This window comes from Desmodus rotundus, chromosome 11 (assembly GCF_022682495.2).
Source record: "Desmodus rotundus isolate HL8 chromosome 11, HLdesRot8A.1, whole genome shotgun sequence".
NCBI classification, from domain to species: Eukaryota; Metazoa; Chordata; class Mammalia; order Chiroptera; family Phyllostomidae; genus Desmodus; species Desmodus rotundus.
In genome coordinates this window covers 89,602,463-89,621,674 of record NC_071397.1, presented here as the reverse complement: position 1 = coordinate 89,621,674, position 19,212 = coordinate 89,602,463, and the positions used below count along the sequence as shown (strand labels likewise).

At 36.6% G+C, this 19,212-nt stretch overlaps 1 protein-coding gene across 6 annotated transcripts in view; it reads right to left on the bottom strand.

Moving 5' to 3' along the window:
• The window catches only part of STXBP5 (syntaxin binding protein 5), a 131,701-nt gene that overhangs the window by 4,204 nt on the left and 108,285 nt on the right, over nt 1-19,212 (bottom strand). For all 6 annotated transcript variants that reach the window (XM_024551946.3, XM_045188881.2, XM_045188883.2 and 3 more), the window contains 5 exons: nt 15,569-15,808; nt 12,197-12,566; nt 11,745-11,910; nt 8,177-8,288; nt 2,118-2,338 (listed from right to left, as the gene is read on the bottom strand). In XM_024551946.3, the coding sequence (XP_024407714.1) occupies nt 2,118-2,338; nt 8,177-8,288; nt 11,745-11,910; nt 12,197-12,566; nt 15,569-15,808 (1,109 nt within the window). The remainder of the gene's footprint in view (nt 1-2,117; nt 2,339-8,176; nt 8,289-11,744; nt 11,911-12,196; nt 12,567-15,568; nt 15,809-19,212) is intronic.

Genomic DNA, 19,212 nt, shown 5'->3' with positions numbered 1-19,212 from the left:
TTTGTAAGTTATAACTGATTTCTCTTTTTCCAAAATATTATATCATTCTGAAACATTCTGTAGTGTTACTGTATTGTTTACTTCAGGTCAATTTATAATGAAAGCAGTTAGAACTATTTCATTTAGAGAAACAAAGTCCATAACTACTAAGAACCAGCCCAGCCCCTGGCCAGGCAGCTCAGTGGGTTAGAGCGCTGTCCCAATACACCAAGGTTGTGGGTTCGATCCCCAGTCAGGGCACATAAGAGAATCAACCAATGAGTGCATAATAGACAGAACAATATAAAAATCAATGTTTTACTCCCCCCTCTGTCCCCTTCCTTTCTCTCTAAAATCAATAAATTAAAAAAACTTTTTTAAAAAACAGAACCAGCCTAGAAGATGCTCACATTTCTTAGACACGTCATGTAATTAAATTTTGGCTCAGCACGTTCTTTGGGGACCTAAGCTAGTAACTTACAAGTAAGGTAATTTTCAGTTCTCTAATTTTAACTAAAAATGATGCTTAAAGAACCTGCGAATGAAAGGTTAAAAACACTATCGCTGCCGTCTAAAACTGACTGAGCGTTTACTCTGAGTTGGCACTGTGTGGCACTTTCTCTGCCTGATTTCACTTGGTTCTCAAAACAACTCTGTGAGTTAGGGATCATTATTCTCTCCCTTTTACAATGAAGAAACTGAAGCTTAAAGGGGTTACCCCAAGTAACACAATGTGAAGCTGGGGTTCCAGTCCACGCTGTCTGATTCAACGGCCCATGATCCCAACCAACTCAATGTACTGTCTTCCTCAGGCTCTCAAAAATGACTCAACAGTATCTGGTAGGAGGGAAAAGCCAGCCAGGTGGAGACCGAGATCTTAGCTAAATATTCGGAGTGGGGATATATTCTGAAATTGACTGAGTATTATAAGCTTTGCAGATCACAGTTAGGTGCAGGGTTATGCCAACAAAACCCCTGTCCTAGATCCAGGCTGCTAGGCAACACTGGAGGGGTGCGTCATGTGAGGACCAGGACTGACAGAAGACCTCTGAATCTCCTCGAAGCCCTGGACAAAAATTTTCATGTCAAGTTACCTCTTTTATGTGTTCTAGGTGTCGGCATTCTTGAGCAAGAAAGAGATGACTTTTGACTGAAAAACATACAGAAGATCTATTGCTGCCAGACTGGGTACCAGACATAAAACCTTAATATGGATTTTCCAGACAACAAACTGGAAAGCCCTCAAGGTGCAGGCCGGGGACTGAGCGTGACGCAGGCCGGTGTGAAGTGCCAAGGACGCAGACCTGTGCGTCAAGATGAAAACGTGTGTTCTCCCTAAAGGCCCAAAGGCAGTTTCTTTCTTTCTTTCTTTTAAAGATTTTATTTATTTACTTTTAGAGAGGGGGAGGGAGGGAGAAAGAGAGAGAGAAAAACATCATTGTGTGGTTGCCTGTCATGTGCCCCCAACTGGGCACCTGGCCTGCAACCCAGGCACGTGCCCTGACTGGGAATCGAACTGGCGACCCTTTGGTTCACAGGCCAGCACTCAATCCACTGAGCCACACCAGCCAGGGAAAAATTCAGTTTTTTAAGTGCACTGTGCTGGCCAGCAAAGCATATTTGTAAGGAGACCAGTTAGGAAGCCATACGTTACAGAAACCCTTTCTAATCTCCACCCTGATTTCCTAGTTCATCGAGATGAGTTCACTGCAAAAATGCATCTTACTGCTCCTCTGTTTGAACTGGTCTACAGACAGATACAGTGTTATTTGAATAACAGTGTTTGCTAATTATAGTTATTAGATCTACCTAAAGAATCAAGAAAGAGAAATTATTTCCTTCTGAGGGAGAAATTGGTAGTAGAATATGAGGCAGTTAGGAAAAGAGCTTTGTTACTCATTCCTAAGAAACAGTTGCAAAGAAAAAGCGTGATGGTGAGCAGGTTCCCTCGGATTGATAAACTTCAGTAAAAGACCAAAGCTTGTAATAGTTCCCTCTGCTGGCAAAAACTGGGAATTTGCAACTGTACAGAGAATGCACAAAAACTCAGGCGCAGATATAAAAACACTATGAAAACACAGTATTTCATACATGTTCTAAAGAGTTTTCCTGTTTAAATACTTGTTTGGGAGACACACCTCATGAGCATGTTTAGAAAATGAATCTGCACTGGACAGCATCGCTGCGGTTCTTTCTTCCAGGTCGCCCAGTTTTTGCCCTCTTTCATCTAGTGCCAGCCTGGCTCGTGCTAATTCACCGACGACTCCAGACGCTGCTCCCTTCACGCCTTCGATGCCACCAGGGCCAGGGATGTGCTGTGCAAGACTTCTTGAAGCCTTTCCTGAGGAAGATTCTCCAACTGAATGAATTGATAAACGAAACAGTAACTCAAAAAATGAGAATCTTTATAATGTAAAAACCCTGCTACCTGACGGCACTACAACAATTTTTACACTGAATGACAACATTACTGAAATATTTATATATTTCACTTTATAAGTAATACATGTTTTCTTTTATCATATAGTTTTAATTTTTAGATATGTTTTCAAACATGCAAAACACAGCGCACATTATAAATATTGTGCTCCGTGCACAAGACTTGTGCAAAGAAGGGACTGGTCATTATTTATTGAAATGAATAATGGGGAAAGTGGAGGGATGGGGAGAAAAGGCATACAACTGTAATTGAATAACAAAAAAAAATTTTTTTAAAAAAGGAAAGAAAATCTAAAAAATAAAATAAAAATAAAATAAAATAAAAGAAAAGAAAATGAATAATGGGTATACAGATACCATTGGTATAACAGTAAAAGCTGCTAAGTGTGGAAAAAATTGAAGATAAATTAAAGATATTTAAATAAAATACATAAATTTAAATTTAAATATACAGATTTAATTTAGCTTGTTTACTCCATGCTTTGTCTTACTAAAATACTATGCTTAGGCTTAGAAGAAAAGTGAAGAATTTTTCTATTTTTCAATTTTCTATTTTAGGCTCCAAAAGTTAGATAAGTTACATCCCTTTCTCTCCATTGACCTTGTCAGTTACCAAAGATCAAATGTTTCCCTCCAAAGATCTCAGGTACTCACAGCTTCCCTTCCCTTCCTTATACGGAGCCTAACTACCTAAGCAGCTAAAGTACCGCAAGTCAAATTCTGTTAAAGACTGCTGTCCCGTCCCCTCTTCCCCCAGCACACATTTCTTTCTTTAGAGATATAATTCACATGCCATAAAACTTGCTCAATAATTCACTAATTTTTAGTTTATTCAAAAGGTTGTGCAACCGTCATCAGTATCTATTCCTGAGCATTTTCATCTCTACAAAAAACCAGCCCAACTGTATCAGCAACCAATTTTCACTTTCTCTCTCCTCAGCCCTTGGCACTCAATCCTCTCTATTTTCATATTCTGAGTATTTCATATAAATGGATTCATATAGTGTGCAGCATCTGGGGTCTGCCTTCCTTCCTGTGAAAGACACTGTCAAGGTTCAATCATGTTATGGCATGTGACAGTACTTCATCCACTTAATGACTGATGACACTCCGCTGTACAAACAGATGACATTTGGTTCAGTACTCATCAGCTGATGGGCGTTTTGAATTGTTTTCTCTTTTTGGCTATTACAGGTAATGCTGATACAACCATTTGCACCAGTTTTGTCTGACATGTTTTCAGTTCTCTTGGGTATATACCTAGGAGAGTAATTGTTGGATCACATGGTAACTTTAACTTTTTGAGGAACTGCCAACATTTTTCCACATGCTCGAGAGCATTTGTTAGCATACGTCTTTTTGATCACAGCCATCCTAGTAAGTGCAAAGGGGTAGTCCACTGTGGGTTTGATTTGCATTTCCCTAATGACAAATGATGCTCGGCATCTTTTCATGTGTTTACTGGCCACCTGTCCATTTCCTCTGGAAAAAAATTCAACCCCTCTGCGCACTTAAACACTGAACTATTTGTCTTTCTATTGCTGAGTTGTAAGAGTTCTGTGAGAGTTCCTTATATACTCCGGATAGTAGACTCTTATCAGAAATACGATTAGCAAATACGTATCGCATTCTGTGGGCTGTCCTATCACCTGATGGTTTCTTCAGCTTTAAATTATAAAGAAATCCAATTTACTTATTTTTCCTTCAGTTGCCTGTGATTTAGGTATCACATCTCAGAACCATCGCCTAATCTAAGGTCACAAAGACTTATACCTGTACTTTTCTTCTAAGAGTTGTTATCGTTTTAGCTCTCTACATTGAGGTTTTTGACCCATTCTGAGTTAATTTTTGTGTATGGTGCCACGTCAGGGTCCAACTTGGCTCTTCTGCATGTGGGTATCCAATCCCCCCAATACTATCTGTTGAAAAGACCATCCTTTCACCACTGAAATGTCATGACATCCCTGTAGAAAATCAATGGACCAAACACAGGTGAGCTTATTTCTGGACTCTCCATTCTATCCCACTAGTCTGTGTATCTATTGCCAGGCCAGTAGCACGCTATCTTGATGTTTACAGATTTGTGGTAGCTTTAGAAATCGAAATGTGAGTCCTCCATCTTTTTCTCCTTTTTCAAGATGTGTGTGTGTGTGTGTCTGTGTGTGTGTCTGTGTGTGTCTATATTGGATCATTTTAATTTCCATATGAATCTTAGACACAGCCTGTTTCTTTGTTCAAAAACCCAGCTGGGATTTTGACAGGCATTATGTTGAATGTACGGATTAATTTGGGAATATTGGCCTTTTAGCAACATTAAATCTTCTAATCCATGAACACAGGATGTCAATCTATTTATGTCTTAATTTCTTTAAATAATATTTTAAAGTTTTTAGTGTATGTTTTATACTTCTTTTGTTAAATTATTCTTAAGTATTTTATCTTTTGATGCTATTAAAAATGGAATTGTTTTCCTAATTTGATTTGCAGTTTGTTCACTGCTAGTGCTTATTACTTAGGCTGATCTATATCCTGCAACTTGCTACACTCGTTCATGAGCTACATCTTTTTTGGTGCACACTCCTGAAGATTTTCTACATGCAAGAACATGTCATTTGCAAATAGTTCTAGTTCTTGCATTCAATTCTACATACCTTTTACTTCCTTTTCCTGCCTAACTGCCCTGGTTAAAATCTCTAGTACAATGTTAAATAGCACAGGTGAGACCCTTTGAATTTCCATATGAAATTTAGAATCATTTACAGGGTTTGGGGGGAGGGCAGTGTGCATATATGTGTGTCTGTGTGGACATCAGTTTTCGGGGAACTGATGTCTTCCACTGAATCTTCTCCTGCATGAACATGGTATCTCTCTCCACTTACTTTGGTCTTTCGCTTCCTGACAATTTTATCATTCTCTATTTTCCCTCTGGAGGTCCTGCACATTTTCTGTTAAGAGTTATTTCAAATTATTTTTAATACTATTGTGGTTGGCAGAATGGTGGTGCCCACCCAACTCACCTAAGGATGACCACTCTCTAATTCCTGGAAATTGTAAGATGCATTCTTATTAATGCTAATGGATACTTTTTACAATTCTTTCAAAAAAAAAATCAGGGTTCTCAGATCATCTTAAATCTACCTACCCTTTGCAACTCTCTTGATTTTATGCAAGTTTGGGGTCAATGTTGTTTATTTATATGCATATGTATGTATACACATACCATGAGACTTTGCTTTACTTTATAAAGATTATATAATTGCATTTATGTACTTATTACTTTCTTTCCAAGGCACTATTTCCTACACTTTCTGACACTCTATCAAGGATTAATCCTCTTTGTCATCCCTTACAGTTCTGCTGAGAGTGGTAGGCAAGGCTTATTTTATTTCTCCATTTGTCTAAAAATGTACCATTCTTGACAGATATTTTGAATATAGAATTCTAGATTAAGTATTATCTTCTGTCAATGTATAGAATAATACTGGTTGTTGAGAAGTCAGTCTCCTGCTTGTTAAAAGTTATCTATTATTTTCCATTAGTCACCTCACAGATGTTCTCTTTGTCTCTGACACGGTGTGAGTGGGTGTGTTTGTGTGTATATATATATATATATTCATATAATATATCTAGCTGTGAATTTAAACAGATTATCCTTCTTGGAATTCAGCAGGTTTCTTGAATGTGTGAACAGGTATCTTCTATCAATTCTGAAAAATTTTTAGCCATATTTCTTTATATATAATTCTTCTTCATATTCTTTCCTATTTTCTTCTTGAGAAGGTCTAAGTATGTATTAGATCTTCTCCGTGTAGATGCATTTCTTTAATCTTCTCTGTTTTAACATCATTCGCTTTTCTCTGTGTTATTCTGGATGGGTTATTTGGCCCAATCTTTAATTTATGTAATTCTCCATCAGTTTTGTCTAATTTGTGGTAAAATTCATCCACTAAGTTTTTAAGTTTGGTTTTTGAGTATTTTAGTTCTCCAATTTCACTTCAGTTTTTTTATACATTTGTTGTAATGATTTTTAAAGGTTTTAGTTACTTGATAAATTGTTCATGCATGGCACTTATCCTCTTGAACATAATATGCATAATTATTTTATAGTCTATACCTGGTAATTCCAACATTTAAAGTACCTGTTATTCTCACTGTTTTTTTTTTTCTGTTTTATTGATTATAGTGTTTATTTCTAGGGTTCCTGGTTATTTATGACTAATATTTGAAACATTATTTCTAGAAATCACTTGAGTACGTGGATATGTCATCTTCCTTTGCAGAACATTTTCATTTGCTTCTGCCATGTGCTGGGGACGTGAGCAGTCTGCAAAAATCTTAACTGACAAGCAAAATATAACCAAGGACACTGAAACTGAGAACAGGCTGACAGTGACCAAGGGGACAGGGGAGGGAATTTCAGGGGAAAAGGGTGAAGGGTTTGTAGGAACAATTATAAAGGACACATGGACAATAACGGGGGTGGGGTGTGGAAACGGGAGGGAGGTGGGGAGGGCTGAGAGTTAGGCTGGGGTTGGGGGAAAAGGCAGAGAACTGTACTTGAACAACAATAAAATTAGAGAAAAATCATAACTGAGGTTGAAAGTTTTTTGGCCATTCAGATAATCGGAAGCTGAGTGGAATGGGTGTGTGTGTGTGTGTGTGTGTGTGTTGCTGATTTACTTCCAGTCCATCTTACTCTTCAGGTGTGGCCCTTTGGCATCCTTGAAAAGAGGGGCATTTGTTTATCAGTGTCCCCACCCTTGTCAGTCTGGGGCCCCATCTTGCTAGTGCTAACTCAATTTAGTATCTCAGCCTCCTGCTGCAGATTCTCAAAATACTTCAGGGTAAAAGTGGCCTCAGGTTGCCCAGCTCACCACTCTGGGTTCCCACTCCTCCCCATGGGTACCGTCCTTACTCTATATTGTTAGCTCTTTGGTGTTTCTAAAAGTCTAAAGATGTTGTTTTTAAAATCTGTATAATTATCCTCAATAAGATGGTTATTCCAAATTATCAGTCCCCCACAACTTGAAGAACAGTCTTCATTTTTTAAAATGATTTAAAACTGACTCATCCTTATTCATCTAGGTAAGTTTTTAAAACTTACTGCTTATTACTGGTATTAAGTAATAAGCAGTACTGCACTGCTTATTACGGGTATTTAGTCATACAGTCTTTTCTAATTAAACACAAAATCAAAATTCTAAAATATTTTAGGAAAATAAGAGAATAAAGGAAAAGAAACTCAAGTATAGGTAATAGCTCCTACTACTTGAAAGATAAGTCAAACACTCAGTGATTCGTTAGGTCACTCAAAGAGCAATTTCTAACATGTTCCCATTATGTGGAAGGTAATAAATGAGCCAGATTTTCGTATTTTAAATAAGCTTCTAGTGCAATGAGAATAGTTCTGGAGATTCCGTAAGATGCAATAAATGCTTACGTAAAAACTTTTTCAAAATTAAGGTCATCAATGAAAATAATAATGATCACAGTTAATAAAAATACTTTCTAAACTATTCATATCAAGCTGTGAATACTCATTTTAACTGCCTGAAACTATTCTGATTTTGGTTCCCTGAATAAAATAATTCCCTGATTTGGGTTAAAGCAACAGAAAATTATTTCATGTATTTTGCTAAAACATGGACATGTTAGTTGTTATGACAAAGACAAAAAAGGTGAAATAATACATACACGTAAAAAATTATATGGCTTGAATGTTTAAGATCTATTACACAAAATAGATGAATCAACTTACACAGTTCTTCTCTGTCAAGAGATTGTGCACCACCTCCAAATAAGCCTTTAAAGAATCCCCTGTTTGGTGCTTCAGGTGTTTCTACGGGAGTGAAGAGTTCACCCAACATTTCCTTTAAAATCAACACACATTGTAATCGTTAAAGTTTTAGGAAACTAAACTGTGACTCACAAAACCATCACTGTAAACTCTTTAACTTAAGCTTGTAACATTACCTGTTGAGATTCACAAATAATTAAGAGCACATTTCAAATGATCAGACCCAATACATACTGACTTAGTCAAACAATAAGTTCTTAAACCCAATTTGACTAAGACTCCTTGCTACTTGGCCAGATTACTTTCCTTACATTTCAAGCAAAGATGATATTCCTCCTTAAACTGGAAGAAGACTCCAATCTTTGACAAAATTTTCATGTACTTTTATTATTTTTAAGAATTGGTAGCTTGATTGGTAATTAGCTTTTCCTACATTACAAAGAAGTTACTACCAAGATAAAAGTCTAGTGTGATGATGAAATGTGGTCTTGAAGTTACCACCTTTAGCTGAGTCAAAAAATTAATAATTTAGAAAGACACACCAACTCATTTTTTCATAAACATATGCTAGGAAGAGAATTATGCCAACACACACATGGAATTTCAGAAATATGGCTGAGAGATGGGAAGGCTTTTTTCTATATTGTCAGTTTTTTAAATTACTGTCAGTGTTCTTCTAAGCACCAAAATGGTAAAAGTTGGAGACAAGAAAGGTTACTAACATGTTATTGACTTTGTAGATAACTCAGAGAGAGGAAAGAGAAGGACAGCAGCCACTTTACTTCCAAGGCCGCTTTGAAGAGCGTTAGAAGCAAAGTAAAAGTATAATGAGGCTGTGGGGCTGCATTTCTGCCCAATGAAGAGAAGCAGCCAGGATACAAAACACATGCAGTCCAGGTTCCCAGCGCCAGGTCTGCTGTACGCTGGCGTTACATTACACTGGAGCTCAAGTATTTTTTTTTTTAGTTTCTTCCCGAGGGCTGGACTAAAACAGTTCAGAAATAGAACTAGTATTACTTCCTCCTAAAATGTTTATAGAATTCACTAGTGAAGTTATCTGAGCCTGAAATATTCTTTGTCCAAGGTTTCTAACCTCAATTTCAGTTAATCCAACAGACACAGTACTCTTCAGGTTATCTATTTTTTCTTAGTGAGTTTTGGTCACTTGGGTTTCAGAGGAAATTTGTCCATTTGCGTTTACTATCTAGTTTTTTAATTTACTAGTATACTTCTATTTTAATATTTGTAGGCTCTATAGCAATGTCGATTCAATCATTCTTGCTATTGGTGATTTGTAACTTCTCTTCATGATCAGTCTGACGAGATCAATTTTATTGGTTTTAGAGATCTAGCTTTTGGTTTCACTGATGTTTTTCTACTATTTCCCTGTTTTCAACTTCACTGATTCCACTTAAATATTATTTTTCTTTATTCTGCTGGTTTTGGGTTTAACTTGTTCTTCATTTTCTGTTTCTTAAGGTGGAGTCATGGATTTGATGAGAATTTCTTTTCTCATATGTTTTAGTGCTATGAATTTGGTACTCACTTGTTTTTTCTATTACTATACTTTCAAGTTACCTCACCTTTTCTTCTACACTGTATAATCTGGTATAATTCCACCCAACATAGTCTTCATTTCAAACACTGTTTTTCGTCCCTAGGTGTTCAATTTTGGTCTTTCCTATCTTTCACGTCTTCACTTTGTGAACATAAAGAGCACAGTTATAACTGGTTTAATGTTCTTCTGCACTAACTTTAACACCTGCGTCAGTTATGGTTCTGCTTCTATTGACTGATTCTTCTTCCTTACTGGTCACGCTTTCCTGTCTCTCTGCAGGTAGTCTGTCTGGATGCCAGACATTTACCTTGTTAGGTGCTAGACGCTTTTTACCTCTTCTGAGTCATCTGGAGCTTTATTCTAGGACACTAGAAGACAATTTGATCCTTTTGGGTCTTGCTTTGAGATTTGTTAGGTAGGTCTGGGGCACTTCTCAGTTTTAAGGTTAATTATTCCTCACTAGAGAGCCCAAAACTTTCTTTTTTCACTAATATATACCCACTTACTCGGTAGAAAATTTCAAGAACAACTGCCTTTCTGTTGGTGAGTACAGCTGTCATAAATCACATGGGAGAAACTGTCCCTTACACCGTGGAGATGACGTCTGTGCTTGCAGCACACAAATGAGGATGTAGGAAAAGTAAGCACATTGAGATCTAACTTGTTCCTGGGAAACTCGTAACAATTATAAAACCAAAAAAATCGGAGGAGCGGTATAAGCAATCATATAAGCATACAAAACTTTTTAAAAAGTACTTTTCACAAACATAGCCTTGAGCTATAACGTTAGCCTAAATAACTGAAGAGAAATTTGTAAGAAGTACACAAATATTCATATTTTTGAGATTTTTAAAAAGTGGACATTTTGGAAATAAATTTCCATTCCTAGTCCCATCTATGTATATAAGATACAACCCATAACATTACGAGAAATTTTTAAATGGAAGGAAAGAAGGAATCTCTGCCCTCAGAGCCAACACTGTCCCCACTGTATCACATACCACTACCCTGGCTTTATGTGCCAGTCCTCCGGCAGTCTGCCAAGGCCGTACTTCCTCTCACTGTGCTCCATCCAGGGGAGCATTTGGACTCCCAGCTACCTAGAGAGCCAAGAACCTGCGCGGTTGACCCAATTCCCTTTTGAAGCAGGCTGCATGATGGCCATCGGAAGACATTCAGGTCTCATCCCTGGAACCTATAAATATTGCCTTACAATATTTGATTTGATTTGATACAGATCTGGTGAAGTATTTTACCACGGGGAAATTATCCTGGATTATTTTGAACGGATGAGTCCTAAATCCAATGGCAAGTGTCCTTTTACAAGAGACAGGCAGAATGAAATCTGACACACACAGAGGAGGAGGAGGTGGGTGTGACCGGGGGCAGAGAGTGGAGCAATACAAGCGCAAGTCAGGGACCGTTAGCAGCTACAAGAAGATGGAGGAAACAGGAAGAGATTCTCCTCCAGAGCCTCTGGAGGGAGCATGGCCCTGCCAAGACCTTGATTTTGGCTCAGTGAAAATTATTTTACACCCTTGGCTTCCAGAAGTTTGAAAGAATACATTTATTTGAAAAGGATACATTTATGTTGTTTTTAGATACCGAGTTTATGATGGTCTGTTACACCAGCCTCAGACCTAATACACTCACGAATTACTAGTATTTTTCAGTCTGGCTGCTGGGAATAGGCACTGCTCCTGGCCCTGGCGCCCGGCACAATTCCCTCTAAGCCTCTGATCCTTTCCGATGGTTCTTCCCCTGGTCAGAGAGTCCACCTCCACACAGGTGCTCAAGAGTACTTCACTGCACACTCGTGGGGGGCCCTCTGCGGATCTCCAGAGCTCTCTCCCTGTTACGCTGTCCTAAGAAGTCTGTTCTCTGACTGACTGGGTTTCCGATGGACATTATAAGGGACCACAGAAAATGTATCGACCCCAAAGAAACCATAGGGATATTTTTGTTGTTTACCTGAAGATTTTCACAGGTCTCTTGGCTGTAAGTGAGTCTCTGGATTTCTGTAGGTGAAACAAGATATAATGCTTGTCCATTGTTGGTGAAGCAGAACGTTCTGGCTATCCGCATGTTTGTAAGGGGCAGGTAATACACATCCAACAGAGGCCTTAAACTTGGCAAACTTGAGAAAAAAAAAAAACTTGTTAATAATAAGGCAGGTTTTAATCTTAAAAAAATTATTATAGAAGAAAAAAATGGCAGGGACCTTATGAGCCTTATGATTTACTGTGCTTGAGTGGGAGATAAAACTGATCTGTACTCCTCATATACTTGCTCACCATTAACTGAATAAAACTGAATTCTCCGTTTATAAGACTGCAAACAAATAATTTATTTCAAAATGTATATAATTCTTTAATATGTTTTGAGGGAGGAAATGCTGTGTTTTAAAAAAATCTACCTCTTACCTGAAAGTCATAATATGTCCATTGGCACAAAAACACGCGAGGCAGATACTGTTATTCAACGCCACGATGTCGCCACGAAGAACAAATGAGGTCTCTGTGATGTTTTGCTTATAAGCACAGTTCTGAGTTGGCAGTGAGATCACTTTTGCTTGCTTTTCAGAACATATCACTGCATACTGGTTTTCACTGATTTCCTGAGAAGAGGAAGGGGATACAGAGACCGGCCGTCTTTTTTTCGATTTCTCCTTTTCGTCCTTTTCTTCAGGAACATTGTGTTCTCTCCAGGACTCATACGCAGGTGGTACTAGGCAGCCTGTGGTGTCTAGGAATGCCATTCTCAAGATCGCCCCTTTTAGCCTCAATATAGTACCTAAAATATGTAAATTTAATAGATAACGAGCATGTTAATCCACACAGTAAATATGTTGATTCCAACTCTGACACAAAACAGATACTCAAAATATGCAGAACGTATACTAAGCTGAAATTGGTTACTGGCTCACTGACAGGATCTAAACTTCAGATATTTGAATCTGGAAAAAGAGATCAATATTACATGTCCCGAGTAGGTAAGTGCCACCAAATAGATGAATGTGGAATGTCTTGAACTGTGTCTTTTCTCATCCCTGGCAAATGTACTACCCACAAGTACGAAGGCAAGGAGATGGCATCTAGACCTGTGCTGCCCCAAATGGCAGCCACCGGCCCCGTGTGGCTGCAGGGCATGAGGCGTGCCTTGCCCACATCCTGGCGCGCTGTGAGGGGAGAATACATACCGATTTGAAGACACGGTACAAACAAATTTAAAAAAGTAAAGTATCAAAGGAATTTAAAAACACTGATCCCAAGCTGAAATGAAAAGTATTTTGCATATATTAGACCAAAAAAAAAGTTACTAAAATTACCTGTACCTGTTTTTCACTTTTTTAAAATGGCTACTAGCAAACTGAAAATTCTGCATGTGGCTCACGCTGCACTGTGAATGGACAGCAGGTGATCTACACGGCCAATGCGAAAAAAATCCACATATTTTAAACATTACTTCAAAAACCCCAATTTCCTCTTAAACTATTAACCAGTAAATGTCAAATACATTCAAGGCATTATTTTGGTCAAATTACAATCTTAATTTAGGTGTGCTATTTCTTTACTTGTTTTAATTAATGGGACTACCTTCTCCCACCCCCCGTATCGTTGAAAACGTAAATGCTTTAATACTCACTTCTAAGTAACTGAAAGAGCATTAATATTAAGGATTTGGAAACCAATGGAAGGGAGGGTATAGAGCTGATTTAGCATTCTGCAACAGTTCTTATTGTAAAAGATTTTAAATTTTATATTACTTTATACTTTTATAATATTTTATAGTTTGCAAAAAATTTTCCATGTATTCTTTGCTTTTACTTCTAAGAGAAAGAGTTCCCAATGTTCTCTTAAAATTCTTCTTAGAAGATAAAATATCATTCCTTTCTTTGTTGCATTTATATATTTTATCAATGGCAGGGCTGCCAGATAAAATAAGGAATATCCAGTTAAATTAGAATTTCAGATATATATGAGTATATTTTAGTATGAGTATGTTCTAAATACTGTATTATATTTCCAAATTCTGCACAGGATATATTGTACTTATATTAAAAAGTATTTATCTGAAATTCAAATTTAAATGGCCGTCCTGTATTTTACTTCTGTATCTGGAAACCTCAGGCTATAGTCCAGGTGTGTCATGTGGACAACTGAACTATTTTAAACAGTCCGCTAATTTGGGAACTGGTTACAGTGTACACTAACATATATGGGATATCACAACCCCAGTATGCGGATTTTCTGAAAATGTACCAAGATAATGTTTAAATATATGCTGTCCTATAGTTAGCATGATTTTGTATGTTTTCCAGCAGAGTAGTGGTAACTGTTGGGTTCTGCTCCTGCAGGGAAAAAAATTGGGAACAAAGTAGACGACTTCAGGTATTTAAGCACAGAAGCCTATCTGCTTAAAACAGCTCTCTTCTCTTCAGTTATAATACAGATAATATGGCAGGAATGTCACTATTATATTTTAAAACAGGTACACTACTAAAAAAATAAACCTCAAAGATTCTACCATTGAGAATGAACTCAAAGATTCCCTCTTACATATAATTATTTTATATCAAAGTAGGTTTACAGCTGATTTGATTTTATCGTAAATTAAAAATATCTTAAATATTTATATGTATTAATAGTAAATTATTTATCTTTAACCCCCTTTTCATTTTTACTTATTGGAAATATTTCTTATTATAAACTAATACATGTTTATTATAGAAAATTTAAAAACTACAAATCAGTAAAAATAAAAATTACAATCCCACTATTCAGTGATAACTACTATTGACATTTTAATTTCCATCTTTCTAGTTTTTTCCCTATACACTTAATTGTTGTTTACTAATAAAAATAAGAATAGTAAGAGTATCATCATTACGTAACCTTTACTAACTAGGCATGCAGTAGTACATACTCAAGTACTTACTGAGCTGCATGAATAAATCAAACTTCCTTTAATGTAAAGTGAGTTCAGAAGGGAGCATTAGTATATAATTCCATTTTAATTTCAAGTATTGTTAAAGTCTACTCTATAAAGAAATATGAGCAAAATCACATGTTTTTCTGTCTGCATCAGCATACACTAGTCGTGGAAACCAGAATTCTCAGTTACTTCCAGACCAATCAGACTCTACATACATTTGATAAAATTTAATCCTATTTTCAATATATAAGCACTGTATCTTTTTTCTTACAAGTTGCTACTAAGTCACCTTTCCCTAATACTTCAAATAATAAAAGTAATCAATTTTCAGGCTTCACACTTAAGAGATTAAAAATAGTCAAGTGTATTAACGTTTAAAAGTATACCTTTGTTTTTCTCCTGAACACGTGTCAACCTTTCGCTTATAGAACATAATATTTCAAGGTTCCTTGGAATGCACTGGAATAGCAGGGTTTTTTTTTTTTTACTTTCTTACATAGCCATCATGTTAGACATGATCCTACAGTTAAAAAAGTGCAAAACCCAAGTGGCTGTAGAAATAAATGATGTTCTTCAATCTATTCCATATATTCCTTTTTTTGGTATGTGCATACAGATTTTTATTTACATATGTGTGTATATATAAATTTTTAAAATTATTTTATTGTTGTTCAATCAGGTGTCTGCATTTCCTCCCCCACCACCATGTATCCCTTTATTAAAAACATAAAACTGTAACAATCTCCATTTAGCTGACATTTGCGAATTCTTAGATTCATTCAAAGACGAAAGGCAAAGGCTTCTTTTATATTACAGTAAATCCAACCTCCAATACCAGTGCGGCACCAGAGCATACGCACCACTTGGAGACACAATCACTGGCTGAAGAAGTCTTTGCTCTCCTCCCGGGGGAAGGTTCAGTGCAATGACAAGCACCGTTCCTAACGTAGTGCCAACCCACAGACAAGGGGAAGGAGAAGAATCTGCCTTTCGTGTAAAAGTTTCACAGAAATGAAGAGCAGAGATCGCTTCTCGAGTTTCTTTATCAATGCTGGTTACACTCGAACTCCGGGATCGGCTGAAGGAATTGTCTTTTACATCTAAAATGATTTGAAACGTGAGATTGCTTGTTATAAAATATCCCTTTTTTGTTTGGTATACATTTAGCTAAACAATCTGCAAAAAGACGGTATTTGTAACATTTAATTTTAATCTTTTAATTGGAAAAACAATGTACATTTATGCTAATACCTTTTCCTTTGCTTAATTATAAAATGCAAATGGACAAATCCACACTCTCATAGCTGAGCTGGGTGCATCCCGGGGCATTTTTGGATGTGTGATCTTTAGGTTTGTAGTGCAGCTCTGTGCTGGCATCCTGGCTGCTTTTCTAATCTTAGCTCTTACACCTTCTTTTCTCATGGTGTTCATTCTTCCTTTGGTAACACAATTTGATAATTAGGTAGAACTAAAAAAAGTGTGGGTATTTACAATTTTCTACATTTAAAAATGCATTTAGAATTACTCTGATTCTACCTTCCAATTCATTGTATGATGCACCTTTTCCCCCAAATCTGCCCGTATGAAAGCCTTTAACCTATGAAAATTTAGCTTCCATTTTTCTTGAATGCCATTTTAACTGCACTCCACATTCATTTAAGGTATTTTTCATCACAATGTGTAACTCATATCGGGTATGCTCCCCGTTCCCAGCTGTGTCTGCAATCACAGGGACACTTGTAAATTATACTGGTAAACCCTTTGTTGCTTTCAGCTAACCGTCTTCACGGCCAATTTCAAGTCTGCCTCAAGCCCTGGCCTCTCACCTCTTAGAAATGAATTTCGAAATGTTTATGGGAAATTTTTCTGTTATGTCTCACTATGCAAAATCAAAACACGTCATTTCCCCAAGGCTCTAAAGTCTTCTGATAGTACCTTTTCTATCAACAACACACCGCCACAGTTTTGGTCCTCCCCTTTCACTTGACATCTGCACCTGACGGGATGCCATATCCTAGACTGTTTTATGCCCTTGTTCTCTTTCTTTCTTTCCATAACCAATCAAGTCCCAGGTCCTAAAGGCAGGCCTTCATTACCAATCATACAGGCGACTGCACAACTCCCAAGTAACTTCCCCACCTTCACTGTCACTGTTGCAACACAACTCAAATAATATAATGTACAGTTACCATTCTATCATTTCTAGTTTAAAAACCCTGGGTGGGTCCTCTTTATTGTTCATGCCTGTAACCTGACTCGAGTTTTTAAGGCTCTCCACCAAGTATCTATCTTGCACTGCTGCGCTGCTTCAGGTCGTTGTGGGAACAAACCCAGCCATTTGGCGATCTCCCAACACTTCCTGCACGCAGCTACTTTTGGACTTTCGCTTGTGATTGGAGCCCTTGCCTCACCATTTTCTCGACCTATCAAGATTGTGCTTAGTCTCCATCCCAAGTAGTGTCATCGTTATGAAGTCTACCCTGATTCTTAAAACCGTATGGTTTTTCTTCTGAATCTCAGTGTCCTTTTTATGTCTTCCATGGTATTAATACTTCTACAGTTCTACAGAACATGGCACTTGTTCTATAACTACTTCTAACTTGTCTTAGGCCTCACTCTAAAGTGATATTGTTTCCTGATATAAGAGCTGTAACATTTTGATTCCTTGAATATGAAAATATTAAATAAATACTTGCTGAACACAGATCTAAAGTTGAAAGTATTTATACCCATGCATTTCTGCTATACCAATGGGATATATTAAAATTTCTAAAAGCTTCTACTGTTCACATATAATAAACCATTCCTCAAATCACATGCTTCCAATGCTATCGTGAAATAAATGACTTCATAATATTATAAAAAAAAGCATGTTAAAATTCTAAGTATTATATTAAATAAAAAAGATATAATTGAATCCTATGTATGCCCCCAAAAGTTTTTTATAGTCAAATTTAGATTATAGATTGAAAAATATATCCCCAAATAATTATATACAATTTTGATTATAGCTAGCCTCTGAAAACAATAAAGCTACTAATTATGTAACAGCATGAGGCATTTCTATAGTTTCTAAAAACGATGTGGTTTTTTTGCCTGAGATGGTACTTCCTGTTACCGATTATTACACAGTAGTAAAGAACTACTTACTGTAAACAAAGCAAAACATAAGCAAAAGCTTATTAGTAAGAGTTTGTGATATAATACTGATTTAAAATATTAACTCTTTATAGTTCCCAAAGTTACTTTAATAACAGAACTTTTAAATTTATTTTGTGACAATAAAAATATTTTTGTTACCTTAATAAAACATACATATACAAAATGAATGAACATATATTTTCAGTTGTGATCTAGTGATAAAAATGGAAATCAATGGTGTAAGAAAACTTGAAAATATAAATTTCAATGTAAATTAACCTATGTGAACACTCTTACTGATAATTATTAAAATTACAATAGATGATTCACAACAATCTATACTTCAGATGTTAACTCACAGACCAAATAAATAATGTTTTAATTAGCTAATTTAACCATGTAAAATTCATAAACTACAAATGTGTGCTTATTATATGGCTTCCCTTTAAAAATCAGATTACCAAAGAAATTCCTAAAGCGAGATCAAATGGAAAAATGAAGGGAATCAGAATCAACTTTCAACTTACAGACTGCTTATTTTATCTGCCTAAAACTGTTTTAAAACAAGTTAGAATTTCTAGCAGTTCATGAATTACAACTTCCCCTGTCAGCTATTAAGTTATATGCTATGGCTTAAAATTTAGAAATCGGGCAAGATAAACACATGGAATAGAAATTTTAATTTTAGTAACAGCAGCAGAAATGAATAGCAAGGCCTACCATGTGTTATATACTGTAATAACAGTTATCATTTTACTGAATCCACAAAACAACCCTGAAAAGTATTATCATCACAATTTAACAAATAATAAAACAGAGGCTCAGACAGGTTAAATGACTTGCCCAGGATACACAGCTAGTTAATGGAGGAGTTAGGATTTGTGCCCATGTCCAAGTCTAAAACTTTCTACGAGACAAACAAAGGGTGAGTCATATCACCAACGGCATGTGAGTGGAGGGTTCTGGTTATTATTGAGTATTGTTAAGTTCAGTCTTTAGACACACACATGCACACACACACACACAAAACACCTTGATGAGTGGTCTTTCTAGCAGATCGAAACTTGGCTAACATTTGTCATTAAAGCCTCGACTCACTGCTAGCTGATCCAGTGGTGTCATAAAATCACTGCTCTCATGTTACTCTCTGGATGCCCAGAACATTCTACTGGTACACAGCCTCCTGTCCCCCTTACAAAGAGCCTCATAAAAAAAAATTGAATCCCCAAATCAAAACATAATGGCAACGGGTGTATTTGGTCAGACTAAAAACTAGGACAAAAAACTAATTCACATCCAAGTATGTAACAGTTCCATGTCTTGCCTCCTGTGGCAGACACTTGAAGAGTGACATCAGAAGTCT